The sequence below is a fragment of the Scardinius erythrophthalmus genome (genome assembly GCF_964197995.2).
Source record: "Scardinius erythrophthalmus genome assembly, chromosome: 3".
Lineage (NCBI taxonomy): Eukaryota > Metazoa > Chordata > Actinopteri > Cypriniformes > Leuciscidae > Scardinius > Scardinius erythrophthalmus.
In genome coordinates, this window is record NC_138223.1 from 7,234,790 (window position 1) to 7,258,476 (window position 23,687).

The 23,687-nt window shown below is 37.3% G+C and overlaps 2 protein-coding genes across 3 annotated transcripts; both read right to left on the reverse strand.

Annotated features, from left to right (window-relative positions):
• Positions 1 to 632: 632 nt before the first annotated feature.
• On the reverse strand, positions 633 to 13,008 carry efnb2b (ephrin-B2b). 2 transcript variants are annotated; one of them, XM_081360478.1, is made up of 6 exons: positions 12,445 to 12,982; positions 8,944 to 9,233; positions 4,735 to 4,827; positions 4,235 to 4,348; positions 3,321 to 3,634; positions 633 to 2,798 (listed from the first exon to the last, which is right to left on the reverse strand). In XM_081360478.1, the coding sequence occupies exons 1-6, from the start codon at positions 12,555 to 12,557 to the stop codon at positions 2,778 to 2,780; spliced, it is 945 nt and encodes a 314-aa protein (XP_081216604.1). In that variant the 5' UTR covers positions 12,558 to 12,982; the 3' UTR covers positions 633 to 2,777. The 2 variants fall into 2 exon arrangements, with proteins under 2 accessions (XP_081216604.1, XP_081216603.1); XM_081360477.1 differs by having other exon boundaries at positions 633 to 3,634; positions 12,445 to 13,008.
• A 1,874-nt stretch (positions 13,009 to 14,882) lies between these two features.
• arglu1b (arginine and glutamate rich 1b) lies at positions 14,883 to 23,238 on the reverse strand. The gene is made up of 4 exons (XM_081360485.1): positions 22,481 to 23,238; positions 20,239 to 20,464; positions 18,082 to 18,165; positions 14,883 to 15,845 (listed from the first exon to the last, which is right to left on the reverse strand). Exons 1-4 carry the CDS (start codon positions 22,813 to 22,815, stop codon positions 15,681 to 15,683), a joined length of 810 nt encoding a protein of 269 aa, XP_081216611.1. The 5' UTR covers positions 22,816 to 23,238; the 3' UTR covers positions 14,883 to 15,680.
• Positions 23,239 to 23,687: the final 449 nt, after the last annotated feature.

Here is a 23,687-nt window from a genome sequence, read left to right on the forward strand (position 1 = left end):
TATGGCTCTCCTCCAGAGTAAAAACATACTTGAGGCCTTTCCTCCCTTTTCTTTTCTCACCCTGCATGACAGATGTGTCTCCCTTCCCCCACTAACTCCCCCTCCAGCACCCTTATTTTTCCTCACTGGTCCTTTATTTCATCCTACACGCTTTGGTGGGGAGGAAATGTGCCTGCCACATGATGATATCTTGATTTTCCCCAAAAGTTTCCCATTTCCTGTGAGTTCTGACTCACAGACATTAACAAAAAGGCGCACAATCAACCACGTCTCCAAAATATTCAATATGGCATAAGGCATTGTGGTCTCTGAGTAATTGTTCCTGATTTTTAACCAGCTGTAAATGTTTGGGGCAACTAGAAAAGGTCTTTTGTCATTTCTAGTCCAGATGTGTGCTTTCTTCCGGATATGCGACTTCAGCTGTTCTCTCTGATTTAATGAAGCATTGTGTGTCGCGGAATCGGATGATGTATTTCAGTCATTGTTTAGTTTTTAGGTATAGTGTGGAATAAAACCTCTCAAGTTATCCATACTTGCCAGAATATTGGTCCATTGCAAACTGCTATAGGTTTAATTTGATTGTAAGTTCTTCTGAATAAAATCAAGAAACTTTGCTACAAATGATTGCTTGATTGATATGACAATTCTGTCATCATTTACTCACCCTCATGTTGTTCCAAAACCATAAGACTTTCATTCAACATCGAAAGCCTAAGAAAGCCTCAGAAGACTGTTCAATTCATATGGACTTTTTTAAGTGCCGAATTTTTTGGCTGAATGGCCTTACAATGGAGGAACAGAACTCTCTCAGGTTTCATTAACAGTATGAAACAAACAACAAATGATAGCAACATTAACAAATATTACAATTCAATGATGGCAAATTATATGTATACTGAACTTGTTTTACGCAATATTTGAAATTGGAAAACATTTTGAAAATGACACATGGGGAAACTAACAAACTGAGCTGCATCAGATGATGCCGATTCTCTCAAATTGAACTAATATAAGCTTATTAAACAGCTTGGCTGATATATTGGGCTATCAGTACAACAAACCTTATCTAAGAGACCTCCAGACCTTGTGAGCATTTCATAATCCTGAACATAAGAAATTGAAGTTTGCATTTCAATGATTGTGGAGATGAGAAAAGTATATTTGCAAAACAACATCATAAATGTGTACATTCCAGGATGCAGGTTTTTATAAAAATGACAGAAGTGTTTCTTTTGGCCGTCTGTGACAGGCAGCTGGCTTGACTTTTAGATTTACCACCCCATTGTTCTGTGCCTCCATAACAAAAACACACTGTTTCCTGCTCTGTTCTAACCATGCTTAGTATTCAGGGTGGAATATTGTTTGTAACGTACGAGGGTAGAGGAAGGGCCACAGATAATGTGCTGTGGAAGGTTAGAGGTCCTTATCTGAGTCTGTAAGAAAAAGCGCAAACGCAGTGTGAGAACATTATGTGTGTAGCCGGGATTGTGTGAGGCGGTAAAGTGTGTCTGAGGTCATGAGGTGTGAGTGCTTCTTTTGAAATGCATCACACTACACTCCCCACCGTGGGAGAGCTCTGAGTGTCCTGTGACCCAATGCGTCATTTGGAAATCAAGCCAAATGGTTTGTGCTTCCTATGTAGTCATCAGGGACAATGATCGGACAGTCTTGTTTCTGATTTAGGGAACACTTTAGAGTTTAGGGTCCAATGTTTAGGGAACAATTCTCACTATTAACTAGTTGCTTATTAGCATGCATATTACTAGGATATTGGCTGTTTATTAGTACTTATAAGCACACATTAATGCCTTATTCTGTATGACCATATTCTACATCCCTTAATGTACTACACCCCTAATTAATGCAGTAATTAGGACTTTGTTGAAGCAAAAGTCATAGTTAATTGTGAGAATTGGACCCCAATCTTAAAAAGCGTGACCCTGATTTGTTTTTTGCTTTGAAATTGGTTGAAAATCAGCAAACTTGGTAAGTATTGATGATGCATATGAGGGCACATCTCAATTATCTATCTTAATATTTAAACAATTTTCAAACTAAAATCCTCTAAGCTAATGATTAATGATTTACTAACAGTGATGCTTTCAGATATTGAGTCAAATTTTGACAAGAGGCCACTTATTTTATTTGAACTTTTCATTCATTCAAACGAAGAGAGAGAGAGAGAGAGAGAGAGAGAGAGCAGCTCAAGCGACTATGGCAAATCATTTCATTCAACCTTATCAGCCATCTGGTATGTGAAATTTCCTCAACACACTATTTGTTAGAACCAACAAACAAGTTTAACAAATGCAAGATTTAAAAAACAAAACAAAAAAAAATGCCATTATATCCATGTTTGCTAAAACCCTGTGGTATTTTAACAAAATTGACTGAACATTCAATGATGAAACGTAACGGACGAGCAATATTCAGATTCATAGAAAACATAACTTAGAGCATAATTTCAATGCTTGGCTATTGTATTTACATTACCAAGTCAACAAAGGATCTTTCTTTATTTTGATCTTTAGATTTGTTTGTTTGCTGTTTGAATAAATGTTTGAAAAGTTATAAGCAAATGGGGATAAAAGAACCACATGCGTTTTGGACCACACCGGCTTGCACATCAACAGCATAAGGGCTACAAATGTCTGAACTGATATGTAATATGCATCCATCAGGCCAGCTTTGGGATGCAGGCAGCCAAAATTACACCGGATGGACTCAAATGACTTGAAGAACTGCAAAGTACAGGAATCAAGGCCTCTTCTCGTGCATTAAAGTTCGATATTCAAGATCTGGGAGTTGAGAAACATAAAAACAATCAAAAAACAATAAATAAAAAAAAAAAATTCCTGTATTTTCCTAACAAAACCAGTTTTTTTGTTAGAGTATTCTCAGATTCTTCACATGAGATGTTTATTCAGCATGATTTTGCAGCACTTCTTCACTGCTTGTTCATTTTCATTCTATGCTTTGAAAGTCATCCAGATTTCCATGTTAAGGTATAAACAGAGGGCAAATTCCCATGTGCACCAGCATCTAATCCAGAAACCAGGCCTATTGACCAACAAAGAATGAGTTCTTCTGAACTAGACAACACTTCGGCCCTTGTAGCATCCAGCCAACAGGGCTAAATCAACTGCAACAAGCAACTGATCTGAGCGGCATCAAAAGACTGATGTCCATCATTAAAAACAACACCATTTCAGTGTCCGTAGCTTGTCCATGCTCTGTCAAACTTTGTAGTAGATGTTTGCAGGATTTTGTGGTGGCATTTCTTGGACGATGTAAACAGGGTGTCCGTAGTCACCACTGACCTTCTCGTAGTGCGGACAATACATGCTTCCTGAGGTCCGCAGTGGAAAGATGATGTCACTCGGCTCAGAGCCGTTATTGTTGCTCCCGCCACTGGCGGCGCTTCCGCGTTTGGGCAGGGTGTTTAGCGGCAACTGGGCAGAGCACTGCGCGGAGTGTTTCTGATGACGCCGATGAAGGAGTGCTACAAGAGCAATGATGATGATGATGAAGATGACGGCACCGGATGCAACACCAGCAAACAGGGCTACTTCAGATCCAGCGGATCCTACAGACTCTCCGCTCTTCCCTCCGGACTCACCATTCTGTATAGAGTCTGGGGAACGAGAAAGAGTTTATGATCAGACGTAGTTTATGCTTTGTTGGGTAAAAACACAATGATAGTCAAAGTGGAAATGATTTAACATCAAGGTAGGATGTGCAAGTCCACACTAAACTGTCAGCACTTCATTTGTTTTATTTTTTACATAAATCTGCATCTGTGATACAGTAATCATTTTACATCCAAAAGGTTTTACTTAGTCTTTTGTCATTTGTGAATATCTGTCATCCATTGTTATACAAACAAAAGGGCTAAAACTGGTCAGACACCCTCTAAATTTACTAAATTTGAGGAAAAGTTTGACATCTGAGATTTATTAACATATAGCATATTGTACATCTGGGTCATATTTCAAATCAAAATCAAAAGAAATATATCATTTTAGGACTAATTGTATTAAGACTTTTTGAATTGTGTCATTAATCCTCATTATTCGTATTTAATGATATTATATATTGTATAAAGTATATATATATATATATATATAGTCCCATTATTTAGGCAAAATATTGTTGTTGTTTTTTTGGATGTAATTTGAATTGCATAATTTATGATTTAATGAGATTTACCCTCATATACATGAATAGTACCTACCAATTTTGCTGACAACGTCATTCTCTTTGCTGAAGGTGTTTTGGTCCTTATTGTCAGGGTATTTTGGAGGATGTCTTGTGGGATGATTTTTTGCTGAGACTGAATCTGTTGGACCTAAAAACAAAAGAGAAAATTAAATATAATACAGCAACAAAGATTACTAGTGGAGCTAAAGCAGTACGAAATGTTCATCGAACTGAAAAACTGATCTGAACATAATATCGGACCACCCTTACATCTTTTTGGCTTCTAGGCATTATGCCCCAGGTTTTGAGAGAGAATTTAATGAATTGGCGTAAAGCTGCAAGTATCTCCCCACAAGCCCAAAGAAGGGACAGCTGGCATAGCCATAGGAAACAAGCTCACATGACATTTCAATTACACGCTGAGGCACACTAGCATGGACACCCACTAGAAGACCGGTGACATGAAAGACTGTTATGGAAGCATTGATCTTCATCATTGCAGGTACGGAGAGAAAGGTTGTGGGTGGTACTCACTCTGTCCAACTCTCAGAACCAGCTTCATGGATTTGGTCTTACAAACACCGCCATCATGGTTGTCCAAACCTTCAATTGTGCTGTTGGATGTGGCTGAAAGTGAAATGAAATTAATTAGCCATTGATATAATTTTGTTAATCACACACACAAAAATCTCACAAAATCTGTCAAGACATGACAAAATCTGACAAGATATGTCTGGATCATATTTTTCCTGATGAAAATAAAGATATATATATATATTTTTTTTTTGCATTGTGACATTATTTTCAATACAATTAAACATTCAAATGTCATTATAATGAATCAAAAATAATAATACATTCAGTATTAGAGCTGCGTATTAATCGTTAAAAGATCACAATCTAGATTAAAACACTCATGCAATTATTAAACTTTTCATGTATAGGTATGAAACAGCTTCATAAACAGTATTTTCAACCACACAGTCTCCTTATTTCTGTGTTCAGATTATCACATAGGCTAAGTACTGGGATAAAAGTTTAAAGTTCGAATATAAACAATTTTGTCTAAAGTAGCGATCAAAATAGAGTAAATAACCTTTAGAAAGTAACGTGAAGCTTTAAATAAAGATTGTATCAAATACATCATTACACCAGTAGGTTGCGACAAGTGAGTGTTAAAAATGTATTTGTCAATGAATCATTCATTCAAGAGAATCGTTCAAAACACTGATTCATGCAGTAATGAAACAAGTGAAGTCTTTATGAGTGAGTCATTGAATCATTCATTCAAACCGATTAAAATAAATTAAATCAAGTTAATTAAACATTTTTAAATAGACTGCAGTAATTAACATTTTGTCAGAACCTATAGTAAATTGCATGCTATTTTGTTTAGTTGTCTATTCAGAATCTAGAGAGAATCGTGATCTCTATTTGAAACAAAAAATCACTTATTATCATTTTTATTATTGCTAATTATAATGTGATTGGGAATATACTAAGAATCAACAATGAGATAATAATGAGAATTACAAAACATCTGCATGGATTACAGTAATGGGGGGGGGGGATTTGTTTGTTATGAAAAGTCAAAGCTTTTCTAATGCAATTTATTTGTTTTTTATTGTGAGAGTCACCCATCCAACATTTAGTAGCTTACATTTCTGATGCTGAATATTTATAGCCATCATCCATCTTAAAAACGTTTGTCTGCCACCAAATTATTCTTTCCTCTCGAGGCTCATTTCTCTTACAGTCTTGTGGATGAATTTGGCCATATAAGGTTTAGTAGCACTAAGTGAGCAAGTTTATGACCGGGTCAACTTTCCACAAGTGTACTCACAGGTGCTTTAAAATCTTTAAAGTGTTCCTTGCGGACATACGAGTCACATGTTCATCAGTCACTGTGTATGTGTATGCAGAAGGTGAAGGTTCAACTTGCTCGCGCAAAGAGAAAATCACAGTTTTGCAGCACGGCAAAGCTTCTTAAAAGCTTGCGTTTGTTTGCTAGTAAATCCTTACGAAAAGCATTAAGAGGGGCGCGCATGCACTCACGTGCACGCTAATTTAGAAAACCCTCATACTGTGAGTAATAAACCCAGTGTAATCACACAGGTTTGAACTTTACCGAAACTAAGCATAATACCAAAGCCTTTTCACATCATTATCACAGAATATCAAGGATTTGCTTTGACCGTCAATCCACGGCTAGTGGAGTGGCTTGGTGGAACGATTTAAATACCATTGTGCCTGGGCACCCATGCTGTGTCCTCTGATAGCAGAGCTAAAGAATTCCATTGGGCCGTAATCTCTCTTTCCCTGCGAGGATTAAGACCAATCCCACATGAACAAATGGACTTCCCCTCCAAACTGCTTAGGGCACAGAAAGAACTGAGTGACCAGCAAGTGAAAGGGCAAGAGAGTGGGGGGTGGGGGGGGTGGGGAGGTTTGGCAGAGAAAGCAAACGAGAAAGAGACCTAAGAGGGGAAAACAGAGGGGGAGAGAAAGAGAGAGAGAGAGAGCTTTTACCCAACATGTCCCAGTTCCCTGCAACCATTCCCACATTCATCTGCAGCGGCCACTCTAGATGTGACCCGACTCTTCGGCTTGAATGAAGCCCGCTCATTTCCTAACCACAACAAGCACATTTAGTGCCTCGGGCCGGCGCAACTCAGTAACTCACGAAGCCAGCGACCGAGCAACAAAGTGGAGGTGGAAAATTGAAGTTGCGCGCACACACACACACACAAAAAGTGTATCCAAGCAGATGTTATGGTTTCAGTAGGTTTTTTTTTTTTTTTGCTTTTAGCAGACATTAAGAAGTCTAACTATACTAGAGATCATATTTTAACCACATACGCAGTGAAACATATCGTGTCTGACTGTCTGTCTAGGATAAATGCTAATTATTTGTTGTAAGTTGCAGCAGGACATAATGACGTTTTGAACTGGTTGCGCAGATATTAAATGGTTGCTCGTAATTTCTAACATATTTATTTGCTGATAAACACTGAGTCATAAACATATAAATGCAATTTAACACTCTCTCTTTCTCCTTTTAAAACTACACTGTAAAATATGTAAGAAATAGAAATTATTTCTATTTAATATTTTTTTTTGGTGAAACTTAATGTTGTCAGGTTGATGTCCTTGTGACTTATTTTTTCAATTACTTCCACATTAAGTGAATTTACGTTTCTTAATTTACTGTACCAAAAGTCAATTAATTAAATGAAATATTCATTGTTACAAAAACCTTAATGTCTCTATAGAAACTTAAATTGATAAGAAAATAATAGTACAACACACACAAGAAAATAAAAACAAAAACAAATATAAACTACAGCTTGAAAGTTTGGGCTAAGTACCATTATTTAATGTTTTAATTATTTAAGTCTTTACGTTCACCAAAGCAAAAATACAGTAAAACAATACTATTGTGAAATATTATTACAATTTAAAACAACTGTTCTCTATTTTCATATATTTTAAAATGTAATTTATTCCTGTGATGGCGAACTTGCATTTTCAACATCATTATTCCAGTCTTCAGTGTCACATGATCCACCAGAGATCATTTTAATATGCTGATTTACTGCTCAATATACATTTCTTATTACTATCATCAATGTTGAAAACAGTTGCGCTGCTTAATATTTTTTCTTTGCCAAGTGTGATAAAAAAAATGTTCAGGATTCTTCTATGAATAGAAAGTTCAAAAGAACAGCAATTATTTGAAACACAAATCTTTTGTAACATTATGAATGTATTTACTGTCATTTTGTATCAATTTAATGCATCCTTGCAGAATAAAAGTATTAATTTGTTTTTTTAAATCGCACTGACCCCAAACTTTTGAACGGTAGTGCATGTCAGGACTTTCCAACACGCCTAAAAAAAGTTTTTTAAAAATTGTTCTCTTCCTCTCATTTTGTCAACTCTCACACACATCACAGTTACATGCACATGTTCTGACATTCACATGCACACAAGGCACACACACACTCAACCATCGAGGTAAGTCTCTTTAGAATCATTTAGGTCAGATATCCATGTCCCTCGGGCTGCAGGCCGAGCTGCCCTAAACAATCACATCAAACCGATCCGTCTCATACTGGCAAAGGATTGGGGGATTTAGAGCGTGTAAATCTTAAAATCACATAAACAGCCATTAAGGAATGTGCCAGCTGAAAAGGGGCTGAGATCAACACACGCTAAACTGAACGATAACCACTTTTCGAAGTGGTTGAATGATACTAATAACATCCATGTAAAGGGCCATCAACAAGACTTGCTTCACAGAGAACATCTCAGACTCTAGACATTTCCCTCCCCACATGAGAAGAGGACAAAAATAGACCTGGGAAAAACTACATTTAAAAAAAAACTTTGCTAGGCAAGCTAAACAATATAATGATTAATGAGCATAAATATCTTTATGTTAATGACAAAGACATCTTGTGTGGTAAACACACTTGCCAACGGATTTAACACATTTCCATTAACTATAAACTTGATTTGTTCATTATTTTTGGAGGGCTACACTAGACAGTCGCCTTCCCAGACGAAAAGACGGAAAAGATATCTTGGGAGACAATGCTGGAGGCTGAAATTCCCATGGGTGGGATCAGTTCTGCATTTGGCTCCTTCTACACAGTGTTCCAGCTGGCAATGGAGGTGAAAAACTATCATGAATCAGCACCTAAAGGGAAAATTCTTGAGTAAAAATGGAAATAAACTTACAGATGATGTGATAGTCCTTTCCTTTGAAGAACTCCAGGCCCCACAGGTTGGGGCTGAACTCTTGAAACTTGAAGGTGAACTTCACGTCCTGGTCCGGCTTGTCACAGCTGAGCAGTAACATGTCGCTTTTAGTAACTCTACAGGTCTCCAATTGTTCTTTGGGAACAAGATAGACCCGGAAGTATTCAATATTCATCTGCTCAGTGGAGCCTGCCTTGATTCTTGGACACACAATGTCCATTTTGTCTCCAATCTGAGGGTATAGTACTACACCCCTTCCTGGAACAAACCTGTAGGGAACAATGGATGTTAAGTATCTTATAGTGTTACAGAGATGGGAAAAAATTATGAATCAATTTAGCATGAGAACTTTAAAGGTAATGTAAAATATATCATGTTCTGACGTCTAATAAATTAATCTGTATCTGGTGGTTTCTTCAGGTAATTCAATTAACCAAAGAGTCATTGGCTTCAATTATGTCTTTTAAGGGTCAATTATCCTAGATACGGATAGTTCACCAAAAGCAGTCCAAAAAAAACAACAACATTGGCCCAAAAAGGGGTCCAAATGGGACAAAAACGACATTGGACCCCACTGACTTTCTCTGTATGCTAAAAAAAAAAAAAGAACAAAAAAGAGACATTTATCTAAATATCTTTGGTAGAGTTACACAAAGAAGCCAAGGCTGCCCCCTCCATTCATAGTAAAACAAGCAACTGACTGAAATGGATTGAGATAAGCGATTTCCTTTGGCTAATTTTCAGAGTTCTGTCTTGAAGCAGAATGCAAATGCATATAAAGCATTTGGGACCTTGGCTTACTTACACTTTTTTTTTTTTTTTTTACTAATGTCTGCAAGTTTTCATACTTTTCATACCCCCCCCCCCCCCACACACACACACTTTACATACTTCTCTATTCTGTAATGCATTTGCACAATTAACAATCACTCACTCCTGACCGTTTGCTGGCAGTCCTTTATCTGCCCTCACCGTTTGCTGGCAGTCCTTTATCTGCCCTCGATGTTTATTACAACCTCACTATAGCTCCTATTACAATGTTCACTTCTTGTAAAAGGATTCTGAAATTGACCTTTCAATTATTTGCAGATTCTCAGATTAAGTTGATTTCCGATTAAACACACAAATTCCAATGCAAACAGACTTGTGTGCATTGGGTCTATCCCTTTATATTTTAAATCTACCATGACAAAGTTAGACATGGTCTCATTCTTGCTAACACCATAAGGCAGAATAAAAGAGTCACTTTCTAAGACTAGCTTCCATCCTCATAAAGTCATTAAGAAAGGGACCCTCAAGGTTCTGCTGGGGGTCCTGAGAAGACAGGAAGCTTCAGTGCCCCTCCTCCGCCCCCCCTGCAGTACCAACTTCTGTGTGGATAAACCGGGATGGGGGTTGAACAGTGCCTTCATCCCAGCGCACCTTTTGTCTCCAAAGCTCTGAGATAAAGATGACCCACTGAGCTACTGGAACTCATGAAAACCGATTACAACCTGCAGCAAAGCTCTGCTGCACAACGGCTTAGCATCTTAAAAGAACGTTATCCTGCATCTAAACAAAACTGATCTATTTGAATATAGGTTCACCACTGTGAAGAAACAGCCACGATGCTACCAAGGCAACCAGTTTCACTCTTGAGCGATCAGATGGTGGAATAAAATACATAAAGACTTTTAACAAAACTTTTTAAAAAAAAATCTAAGTGCATGTTTGGTGAAATGTTTGCCCAAATGTCCAAACATGTTTCAGGTAAGTTTACCAATTGACAAGACCTCCCAATGGCAGGAAGAGAGAGTATATGGCAGCTGAGAAAACACCAGGCTTGGGTGTCTCAATCTCAGAAAGTAGTACTTAAATGCATTTCCCTTTCTTTTAACAGTGTACTGAGACTATTTGTCCTGACGCAGGAAGGTGTGCTGAGGAACAGATGCATAATTATCACAAGACTTTGGAGACACACTTTACAGTGGAAAAAAGGAGCTCAGGCAACAGATCTCTCTGTGGCAATCGGCGAGAGGTTGTAATCCACTCTTCAATTTTACATTTCTCAGCTTATAATCAGTCCTAAATTTAGGCTGTGGCTCAGCACTCTTACACGATATTAACCATGATGTAAGGTTTCCAAAAGTTTGATTGCTCTAAGTGCAGATTCATTCTGCAGCGTTTCCTCAGCAAATACCAGGGTGCATGGAGTTTGCAAGCCATGTTACAATCTCGCCATATAATTTAAACCATTGCATTTACCTGCACTTTTTGACAGGGCGCGCACAGGCTAATTACTTAAATTACAAAAATGCAATATAAATTAACGTTTACAAATAGTGGTAACGTCTATGAGGTAGAAGTTCGTAAAGGATACCCCAACTGATCTGTTTTTAAAGTTTACGCGGTGCTCTCCTTTTAGCCTGATTCTGCAAATGAATGCACTTGCATCTCAATGTTACTGCCAATAAAGCATCATTGTAACTAATACCCTGCAGTCTGGAAAGGTGGGTGGTCCTCCAACAAAATGCCATGGATTACGAATATGTTTAGTGGCCTGTCTTGTGTTCAAATGACTACCGACATGGTAATAAAAATCAATGGAGAAATCAGCTGATTAAAACTGCAAATGAAAGTGTGATTACAGATACACTTTTAAAATGAAAGGTTCTTCAATGGTTCTTTGCTACACCTTCAGAAACCTCAACTACCCTTTTTAGCTGTATATTTTGTATGAACTAAGTAAAAAAAAAAAAAAAAAAAATTACATTATAGGTTCTGTCCTACCAGTCAGCAAATATTAATTATTTAAAGTTCCAGTACATATTTTTGCCTTTGAATTATATGGGCATCTGTGGTTCAGTTCAACTTTCAACTGGTAACTATTTATTGAGTACTAGAATGTATTTCTCGTTATATTCTTGATGTACTTGTTTATTAGACATTAGCATGTATTCCATTTGTAGTTGTAAAAACGAGGACTATAATTGTTGCTATGCACTTGAACATACATAAAATAGGGGAACATAAAATATGCAGTAAAGGGACTAGACACTGATGTCAGAAATGGTAAAGTAGGCTACATTTGGGAAAATCACTAGTAGGCTACAGTTACTCTGAAGGCGTATCATTTGCAATTTGTTAGGCAAATCATTTTGGTTAGGCTCCAGTTCCAAATGGAATAGTTAGGCTATGTGTCACTATTGGTAGGCTACAGTTAAGATATAGTAAAGTACTACCCTATCAAATGGAGAAATTGCCTACAACTGACCGATTTAATAGATAGCCTACTATCACGTTGCAATACTCGTTATAGAATTATAATTTATAAACCATTCACAATTAGGTTACGTACAAATATATAAAAAAAATATATATATATAATCACCAGTAACATAATAGATAGTAGTTTGTGTAGAAGAATAAATGTTAAAGCTGCTTGCCATACAACTCTTTTTTGGGGATTCTATTTGGAGTCTTTATTTAAGTGCTACTTACTTGGTGTTCGAAGTATTCCAGTATATTGATTCTAAAACTGTTGATCGAGTCAGTTTTACTCGACAAGCAACCACGAAAAAACAACATATATAAGTCCACATAGATGTATCCATTGCGATGCAAAAAGAGTTCAGCAGTCCCAATCTGATTATAACAAGTGAGAGATCCACAGGCACTAGCGAGGAGAATCCGATGTTGTTGGGCGCTCTCTTCTGCTGAAAACGCGTTTTATTTCAAAACGAAAAAAGAACACAATTCGCTAAGACTCCTTCGCAACTGGCACTCTATAGAAAAAATGTAACAAAATAGCCGGACAGCGGGAGATAATCCATGTAATCGGGTTTTTAGACATTAAATGTCTTAATATGCATCCTTTGATGACCAGTGATTGACATTCTTATGAATGTAGAGAAAACAGTAAAATAGTGCAGGTTACGTGGGATATCAGCACAGCTCTAAAATTCTGATGTTACTGAGCTCAACTCTAAAGGCGGCATCAGTGCTTCTCCTGTTCTTCGTCTTTGCATTCAACTCTGCCAGTCTTGGAGTGCCCTCAAGACGTGCTCGGAGACTTCTTAGGACAACCCAGTGTTGCGGTTAGACCCCGCCCACATCACACTCGATTGGATGACGCTAAATGAGTGACACCTAGCCGAATTGAAGGAGACTACACAGCAGTCTGGCAACTCTGTACTGCTATATTAATCATTTGGCTACTACCAGAGCACAAAGTTTACCTGAGATGCAATGCGTTATCAAAATTATCAAAATGCTATTGTTTTCAACCGGGAGGAGGCCGTGACCCACTAGGGGGCCTCAGTGAACATAAAAAAGCCATGTTAAATTAAAAATAATTCAGCAATTCGTCCTATCAACGACTGTATTCTATAAATGAGCAGACTGAGACACATTCCTATGCTTGGAGATATTCAAGCATGCTACGTTGTCTTTACAAAGCCATAAGGCAATTGAGCTTTAAGGGAAGTTTTAAGGAAAATTATAATATTGAATTGACATGCAGAGATAAAATAACTAACTAAATAAAAAATCTATAAAGAACTGCTGGTATAGTCTAGGCTACGTATTTTCATTTCTGAATACATGTGCGTGTGTGTGTGTGTGTGTGTGGCCTGGTAAACCTTACATTATAGGTCCAACAAAAATGTCCCCACAAAGATGGCGATATCCGAAATGGTTCTTGTGGGGACATTTTTGGTCCCCATGAAGAAAACAGCTTAAATCATATACTTGGTGATGTTTTTGTAAATGTAAAAATAACAAACGTTTTCTGTGATGATGGTTATAGTAGGCTACTGTAGGGGGATAGAATCTACAGTTTGCAGGCTTACAGTATAAAAACCATTATGTCTTTGGAAAAATGCCGAATGCACATAAATACACTGAAAATAGCCTAAACGCACGAATGTGGCGTCGCGTTCGAAATGGAATGATTAATCTTTTTATTTTAATTTAAACTGCTATGGGAGCTTGTAACTAAAGGCATTTCCCACGAACCTAACCCGCTTAGTCATGTAAACCTCAAAAAGTCTTACAAATCTGTATCAGGCCTACTCACAGTGTGAGCAATTTCGTCATCCGTTTAATGTTTAGAAACAAAAAGCAGCCTTCCCTAAATTACGCACATTGTATATGAAATATTAGATGCCTGAGATAAATCAAAACATTTGTTCGATGGTTCGGGCAACTTTTGTTTATTGTCCTTTGCGTGTTTGGATAATAATCAAAAGGAAAAAACTAACAGGTAAGAGATAATTGGATGTGGAGCGTTGTTAAGGTGTGATGCGTTTGCACTTCCATCGTCTGGTCTGCGTTCGCGCGTGAATCAATTGTGTATTTGAGCTTTGGGCTTGTGCCGAAATAACAGAGGTGTCAAACAAACTATTAATTAGGCTGCGGATTTGATAGCATTTGGTGATCTGTTGACATCCTGACGTCAAAATGTTAACCCACTTAGTCTTGTTGATCCCATGTCTTCCAGATTCTTTGATATCTCGCATGCTTTTTTTTCTCTCTTTCTCTCTCGATGGTAGGTATTAAACAATTGAGGGAACATTAAAGGGATAGCAAAATGAAAAAATTAAAAGCTCAACCAAAAATGAAAATTGTGTCATGATTTACTCAATCTATGAATGAACACAAAAGAGATTTTGAAGAATATGGGTAACCACACAGTTGAATGACTTTCATATCAATGGTGCAGAACAAATGTTTGGTTACCCATATTCAAAATATCCTTTGTGTGTGTGTGTGTGTGTTCAGCAGAAGAAAGAGACTCGTGTTTGGAACAACTTGAGGGAGTTAATTACAGAATTGAATTGGGTGGGCTAACTATCCCTTTAATCCTATTTGATTTTAGATACTTGCTATTTTTTTTTTACTACACAAGTTAATACAAATATGCAAATAGATATCAGAAACACGACACATTAATGGATTTATTGGAGATTCTTGACATATCCTTGATAACTGGGTCAAATATTTAACCAGACCACAAACACAAATTCTGGCCAATCAGCAACCTTTCACTCAAATCACCTCTAAAAGCATCTCATCACTAACATATAAGAAGCTCAATGACATGCAACGACCAGGTACCCTTTATTACAGCATCACCTTACCTCTCGAATGTACAATTATGAATGTGTAAGTAAAAATGATAAAAGGAGGTTACTCTTATTTTATGACGCTTCTTGGTTGGACTGGTTACCATTTAAATCATAGTGGTCTGTGCCATTCAAAATAGAGGGATGGACTTCCAGTTCAAGCAATTTCCCAGCCAATCTTTCATTCTAATTACTTTATACTATGAATAAACTATTAAAAAAAATAAAAATACTTCAATCTAATCAGCCAGGAAAATCTGTTGAGGTCTTGAATTAGTGACACCGGAAACCATAACGTGCATTAGGGATAAGAGAGCAGGTCAAGCCGGTCCTTTTTTTACCCTACCCGTGCAATGCACCAAATGTGTTTGCAGATACTACATGGAGTTGATCTATACAAGGAGTCAGTAATACAAAACAGACAGGTAAAACAGGGATGGGGGTTGAGGGGAACCGTAAGGAAATTTGACAAACTGATTGTTCCCGTTGTTCTGAGAATTTGAAACACACCACACAAGACCTATGAAGAAGAACTTGTGCTGCAGCACAAATGCCTCACACGGAGAGGTGGTCTGGAGAAAGTCTGGAGGAATCCTGGCCACATTGTTTTCATCACTCAGTGGCCTTGAAAGAGAAAGACAGTTTAGGCCTCGACTTCCCTTTCCCCAAAATGATCTTCTGTTCTTCTTTCTGCTGTTTCTGTCGCTCTTGTTCCAACTTCATACGCTCCTCATGTATTTTTCTCTGCTCTTCAACTATTCGTAGTTGTTCCTCTGCCTGCAGGACAGAAAAAGGTGTTTATTAGGAGATAAATATTAACAAGCGCAATATACTGGTATTGACGATAATCGTGATTTAAAAAAAAAATTTATATTGATAGTGTTAATTAGTGATGATGCAATATACCAGTATTGGCGATAACCATAATATTTCAAATGAACAGTACACATATGATATGACACTAATAATCCAGCGGCAGTATCTGTTTGACATCCCAACGTACAGTAGGTGGCGGTATTGCACCTTAACACTGGGTGCCAACTGTCATAAAGCACAAGTAGACACAGTGTGCTACTTTCATGCAAAAGCATGTCGTCAGATATGACAGACACTCCACCCACACTCCAAAATGACTCAGTCACCCCAGTCTGCAGGACTTGCCGATCAACACTGAGCGCAAAAGGTGGGCAATACAACCAACCAGTTCACCCAGCTCCGCCTCTTATCTTGCAGATTTGGCCGCTGTACAGACAATAAGTTAGTCCTAAATAGTCCTGAAATGGTAAATGTTACATTAACCTGTTAACTGCTGACACCTTTCTGTTTTATTAAATTTACATCCCTTTTAGTCCAAAAGTGTGCTTATTCAGATAAAAACATCTAGAATATCTTCAGATGGCAGTATTTATTTTCTATTTTTACCCATTTTTAAGGACGATGTGAGCATGGTGGTGCACTAAACTCTTCACATTTAATTTATTTTTCATTCATACTCGACGTCGGACAGAAAGTCCACAAGTGAGACTCATACGAGTAATAAAGCTGTAATATGGACAAAGACATTCAGATATCACACGTTATAGCTGAATAAAACACAGATAGAGACGTTATGACTGATTAAACATGAAGAGAGTTAACACCATTGTGACAGCCTATGGTTTATTTGTGTTCTTCAAGCGATCTCAGGTATTTTCATCAGGATAATGCAAATTTACTATTGGCTGATCCCTAACCGTCAACAGCATCGCCATATCTCAGTTTATGGTTCATGCAATGTACTTTTTGCAGTTACATTTGTTAAAAAATAAAGATATAAAATACCAAAATCATTCAAGACTAGACTATTCATGCATAATGCATTTATAATCACTAGTCCCACACTTTAATTAAAAGCTTCAAGCAATCGTTCTGTGCTCTGACGTTCAATATAATGTACAAAAGAGCTTTACCAATTTAATTTTGAGTCTTATATCATTTGCAGTATGTAGACGTTTATGACAAACCAAATTTTGTGAAAACTGTTTGAAAGGGACAGTTGCAAGACCACATCTGTTAGTTCACTTTTACATGCTGAAAGGTGTATCTTGACCTTTATGGCTTGAAACTGAGAGGATCCCTTATATAAGCTCTGTTTTGTAACTAAACTCATCAGGACTAAAACTGAACTGTGATCTCTTTTTCTAAAAGACTGCTCTGTTGAGAAGGAGAACTCCACAAAACAAAACATATCTAGTGCTTATGCAATATTAATGTTCCACATGGCCACAGAGCAGGGGACATTCATTCTATATGAGAAGACAGCAAGGCCAATAGTGCGCTAGTTAGAAAGAATTCAAGGTGCTCGACACAAAGAACAGCTTTTAATGCTTTATCTGAAAATTCTGACCATGAGCCAAGTTTGTGCATAAAGGTAACATAAAGGTTTGATTGTTAATATCTAAATAAATGGCTCCTCTGCCCTTAATTTCGATCACATACACTACTTCTCAAAAGTTTGTTTTTAAATGAAGTCTCTTATTCTCACCATTCAAAACTGCAGTAAAAACAAGTAATACTGTGGGATATTATAACAATTTAAAATAACTGTTTTCTATTTTCATATATTTTAAAATATCATTTATTTCTGTGATGGAAAAACAGAATTTTCCGCACCATTACTCCTGTCTTCGGTCACATGATCCCTCAGAAATCATTCTAATATGCTGATTTGGTGTGAAACATTTCTAATTATTATCAATGTTGAAAACAGTTGTGCTGCTCCACAATATTTCTGTGGAATCTGTGATTTTTTTCCCCAGATTATTTGATGAAAAAAAGTTTAAAAGAGTAGCATTTATTTGAATTATATATATTTTTTGCAATACTGCAGTTTTTCTATCACTTTTAATCAATTGAATGCATCCATGCTGGATAAAACTTATTCATTTCTTTTTAAAAACAACTAAACTTTTCAATGAATTGTTCCATTGTTTCAACTTTTATATGGAATGAAACATGACAAAACCACACGTACCAGTTTAGCTTGAGCATCTGCTATCTTGCGATTGTTCTCCACCAGAATTTTCTCCAGTTCTTCACGCTTTGACTTCTCTTCCTCCTGCAAAGTCAAACCGCTTTAATGTGAGTTGTAGAGGCAGAAATCATAAATATTCACAAAAATAAGTGGCACAACTTGAGCAAACACATAAATGAGTAGATAATAAAGATACATTCAGCTCACCAGACATGGATAAACCTACAGTAAACTTGTCCTTCACTCACGAATAAAGTTCCTAGAGGAGTCAGGGTCATATTGGGAATACGTTTTTTTTGTTTTTTTTTAAGTACAATGTACCACCAATCAGCAAGGGAGGTTCTTTCAAACCACTGACCTGTGTTCTTGGTACTTCTCTACTTACATCTCACTCTCAGAAAAAAGGCCACACAGTGAAGTGCCGTCTGAGGAGCAGTCAGCTTAAATGATGTATAGGACCAACAGAAGCGTGAATAACTTTCATCACTTCTATTCATAAACAACTGAGAGGGATAGTGAAGTTCAGGCGAATAGCAACCAAAGCTCATGGAACTCGCAGGAGTTGTGCATGAGCTGTTTTGTTCAAGAAAACTGTGAAACATGAAATTAAAGATAATAGAATGGTAGTACTGTGTATGACAGAACTGTCATACTCAGCGCTACTATGATATGCTTAAGATTAGAGTTACAATTAAAAAATTAAAATAAATTTTCACTTAATTTTGAGAGGAATTAGGCTAAAGACCCTGACATACTTCAAGCGACATCGAAGAACAAACTGAGCGTAATTTCTAACAAAATCAGGCCAAAACGTAGTTCGTTTGGAGTTTTCGCCAAGGCGAACTTTCACTCCAGCTGGTAAACGCCTTCAAACTACAATTGGTCCGTGGCAATTATGTAATAGGTAGGTGTAATCTGAGGCTCCGCCTTCTTTGATGTGGAAAATTGAGGTCAGATGTCTGCAAATAAAAACATTAAAACATTGGAGAGCTGCTTTAGAGAAGAAACTGAAGTTGTACTTCTAATTGAATGTGACACCGACACAGTTTTTTCATGTTTGATACTGTAAAGCTGCTTGCTTTAAAGCAATCTGTTGAAAAAAGTGATAGATAGATTAGGGTGACCATACGTCCTGTTTTTCCATGTTGGCCAGGATTTCGAGATCGCCCAAAATGTCCGGGATTCGGCTTTTGCTTTCTACAGTCACCATTCATTATGTTTACATTACAACATTATTTGACTCTGACATGTACGTGCCAGCTTTGCAGGTCATGCATTCTGCTTCACACGGATCCCGACCGAGACGAAGACACAGGAATTTTCTTAGCAATGCTAAAACGCCCATCAACCGATCACTTGTTTAGCGTTCATGTAAACACTACATTCAGATTCACCAATCGGAAATTAATTCAGTCCTATTGAATCAAAAGGTGTGCATGTAAACAAAATAAATGGCGACGATAGAAAGCAAAAGCCGAATCCCGGATATTTTGGGCGATCTCGAAATCCCGGCCGGACATGTCCTGGAAAAAGAGGACGTATGGTCACCCTAAGATAGATAAACGTGACGTGACTTTACTGGAGTCCGAATTGCAGAGCTGGTGCAAACATATCCAGGTCGCTAAGATCACATGCTTTCTTAACTGCAGCTGTTCTCTCACAGCTGTCATTTTTGTTGTGCCTTTATTTTGTTATTGCATGGAAAGTGCGCAGCATATATTTACATATTCATCTAATCGTCGCTCTCAGCAGTGTGGGCGCCGTCGGGATGTTCGCTAACACTGCAACGGTATTTCAAACTTCTTTTTACCCCTAAACGGAGAATGAAAGAGAACTTCGCTGTGAGTATATCAGAGCCTTAAGGCCTGTTTTACACCACACACTCATACAGTGTGCATAGAAAGCAACATCAGGCTTCACACAGGTCGCTTATCCACAAATAAACTGCAGATCCAAACAGAAAATAACGTGATATCTGAGTTACTATATCGAATATATTTCTTATTGCACGGTTAATATGAATGCCTAAATATTTATTGCTTTCGTGTGTGTGTGGTGTGAAACAGATCCAATTCCAACAAAACTACAGGAACCTACCCATTTAACCAGCATTCGTAAGCACATACATTCTGTGCTGCCAGTTCACATGCAAGTTACCTCCCGAGCTTTCTGAGCAGCCAGCTCCGCGTGTCTCTGTTTCTCCAGCTCCTCCAGCAACTGCTTCTCCATGATGCGTTTAGCCTCCTCCACCCGTCGCAGCACTTCTCTTTCAATCTCATCCTTTCGCTTTTCCAGTTCCTCCTCCACGCGTTTCGCCACAAGTTCCTCTACGCGCCGTGCCGTCTCCTCCTCAATGAGCCGCTCCTCGATCTCCTGCTGTCGACTAGGAAAGAAGAGATTACAGTCAGTAAGTAATACAAAATGAAAAAGTACTTAGTGCTAATTATGAAATGAAGCAGGACAGGTAAACATAAACAACTTGAAATGCAATGCACGTGCTAGCTGCCATTGTGCATGGAAAAATCTACAACTTCAAAATGTCAGCTTTTCAATAGTGGTCCACTTCTATAGGCTTTTTTTCTCTAGACTTCTATAGGCGTCCAAAATTGAAACTGCAATCAATGTTGAATGGTAATTTAATGATTGGGGTAACATTTCTTTAAGTATAATTATGCATCTCATTTATACCTTAATAGCTATGGTTACTACTGCATATTGGTTTTATGACAGATAATGAAGATTATATTGTTGTCTAACACTTCCCTAGAGGACACAAAATCATAGTTCAAATTCAGACAACAGGCTATTTATGTATGTATTCAATGACACGACATGCACATTATTGTGTCCACGGACAGTATTTCCTTTTAAAATAATTAGATAAATGCATGACATATCTTTTTATTCTATAAAACCCATTTAGTTTGAATTAATTTTTACATTTAAATAATGCATATTATTTTATGTTTTATCATCTTAAACCCCCAAAATGTCAACTGTCTGAACAACTGTACAGACTAAGAAAAAAATTAAAATGGTGTCTTAATAACAAAATTAAAAACTAAATACTATGGCATCATTTTAGTTTTGTAACCTTTCATATAAACAAATTTTATAAATATTGGTAGGTTTAAAGCTGTTCTCTGTGTGAGTATTAGTGTCAGTACTACATTAAAAATATATATATATATATATATATATTTATAGCATAATAATGCAATGAAATATTTGTGAGTCCTGATGATGCCAAATGTCTGATGTTACCAGTAAAAAGTGTCCTACATTATTTTAAATATATCAACTCAAGTCAGTATATTTGCAGTAACAGTGTAAGCCTGTTTATCTGAAATAATTCTGTATTTTCAGCTTCAGAATCATGAATATTTTTATTCTGTTGTCATCACTGTCCTGTGCTTTGGGTTATCAGTAACAAGTCCAAGCCTATTCATTTGTAATTAATTTGTAAACCCACAACGTAATATAAAATTTGACATTTTATCATATGTCTTGGAGTATCACAATAATATCGTATTGTGCGTTCAGAATCGTGATATGTATCGAATCTTGACATGAGGGTATCATTACACCCCTAGTAAATATGATTATGCATCATTTTGCAGCAAAGTTTGTAGGACTCTCTCAAATACTGGTAAAAAAAATGCTAATTTCAAGTACGGGTAGGTTGGTACACTTTCCATGTCTGGACTACACAACTATTTGGTTGTACCGCCTGAAATAAAAAGTCAAAAAATGAATGTAAACACTTTGAAATGTTATCTAACAACTTAACACAATGTTTAAACACATTGTTTATGACTCAAAAATATGCATTACATCAGTTTTTGAAAAGATTTTTAAAAATGACCCATGTAGCCAAAGTTTCTGTCAGATTCATTTAAATAGCCAGCCTGGCTGATTGATGGGTGTATACTTGATTTTGAGAATTCAGTCACTCCACAACCCCAAAATACGGTTGTATTTTGAACATGGTTCAATGGTAGTGTGTCATTGTTTTGACATGCACCTCAGTTTTAACATGGTATGCTTAGCAAAAGCTCGGTGTACTAAAGTAAGTATAATTCAGATAATGTACTATGTGAGGCAGTATCTCGATAGTGGTAACTTAGTATCTGATGGCACTTTTAAATGTGGCCTGAAAACCCACATGAAAATACTACCACGTAAACACTATTGTACTGAAATTGGAGTATTTGCATAGTAGTACTCCACGAATACGATGATACGTGAACAACAAAAACACGGTAGCTTTCCTCACTTTATGGCTCCTCCAACGTACTTTTGTATCTTCGTGTGGCTGACATTATTCAGGAGATGTCTACCCTAAAGCATGACTGTCATGACGCGTTTCGTTTTGGAAAGTGTGGGTAACGTTACTCACATTCTCCTCTGTCTTTCCATTTCGACTCTCTTCTCTTCTTCCTCTTTCTTCTGCTTTTCGTCTACAGCACTCCTCTTACTTATCGCCCTGCCGAAAATATCGATTCTCTCCGGCGGCGTGGCGGCTCTCTCCCTTTCCCGGCGAGCCGCGGCCGTGTTTGATTTGGAACGAGAGCGCGACTCTCTCTTCCGACTCCTTTTAGACTCTCGGGACTTCGAGCGCCTCTTTCTCTCTTTGTCCCGGGACCTTGATCGAGAGCGGCTTCGCTTTTTACTGTGCTTACTATTTTTGGAGTGCTTGGAGCGGGAAGAGCTGCGGCTCCGCGAACGACCCATTTCAAACGCCGTTAGAGTTCAGTAGCAGTAACCAGAACACTGAACACCTCGAAAGCATCGGATAGAGGAGTGCACGCACCTGGTCGTCTTTCAAACAAGCCCCAAATTACACACTTAAGGAATCAGTCCCGACTGCATGACAATAATCTTGAAGACGAAACTCTTATTTGGAAATAAATTGTTTAATAAGAACGTGATTGCTTAACTGCACGGTACCATTTATCTTGTATGGTTAAAAAGCAAGATGGAGGATGGCTGTTCTCAGATCCCAGAATGCAATTTCTTATTTTTTTTCCTACGTTGTGACGATCGACACTTGGTTACATCGATTACTGCCATCAACTGGCGTGGAGCGTAAACGAGAAGCCCGTTTCATTTCAGAGAATCATTTGGACGGTTCGTTCAATGAACCGATTCACCACCGAGTCATCACTCCCGACTATTTGTTTTGTAAAATAGATGATAGATAGATAGATAGATAGATAGATAGATAGATAGATAGATAGATAGATAGATAGATAGATAGATAGATAGATAGATAGATAGATAGATAGATAGATAGATAGATAGATAGATAGATAGATAGATAGATAGATAGATAGATAGATAGATAGATAGATAGATAATGAGAAAAAAAATGAATAGAAAAAAACAGCCATTATAATAATATTAGGATAAGACTAGGCTTTGTTTTTATTGATAAGAAACCTAGCCTGCACAATCTTGATGCAATCTGATATATATATCATCAATTATTAATAAAAGCAGCAGAATATTTAATTAATCTCAAATGCCAAAATTAAAAGGCTTAAGTAGGCTAACATGCACATTAAGAAAATAATAGAAGGCATTATTATTATTATTATTATTAT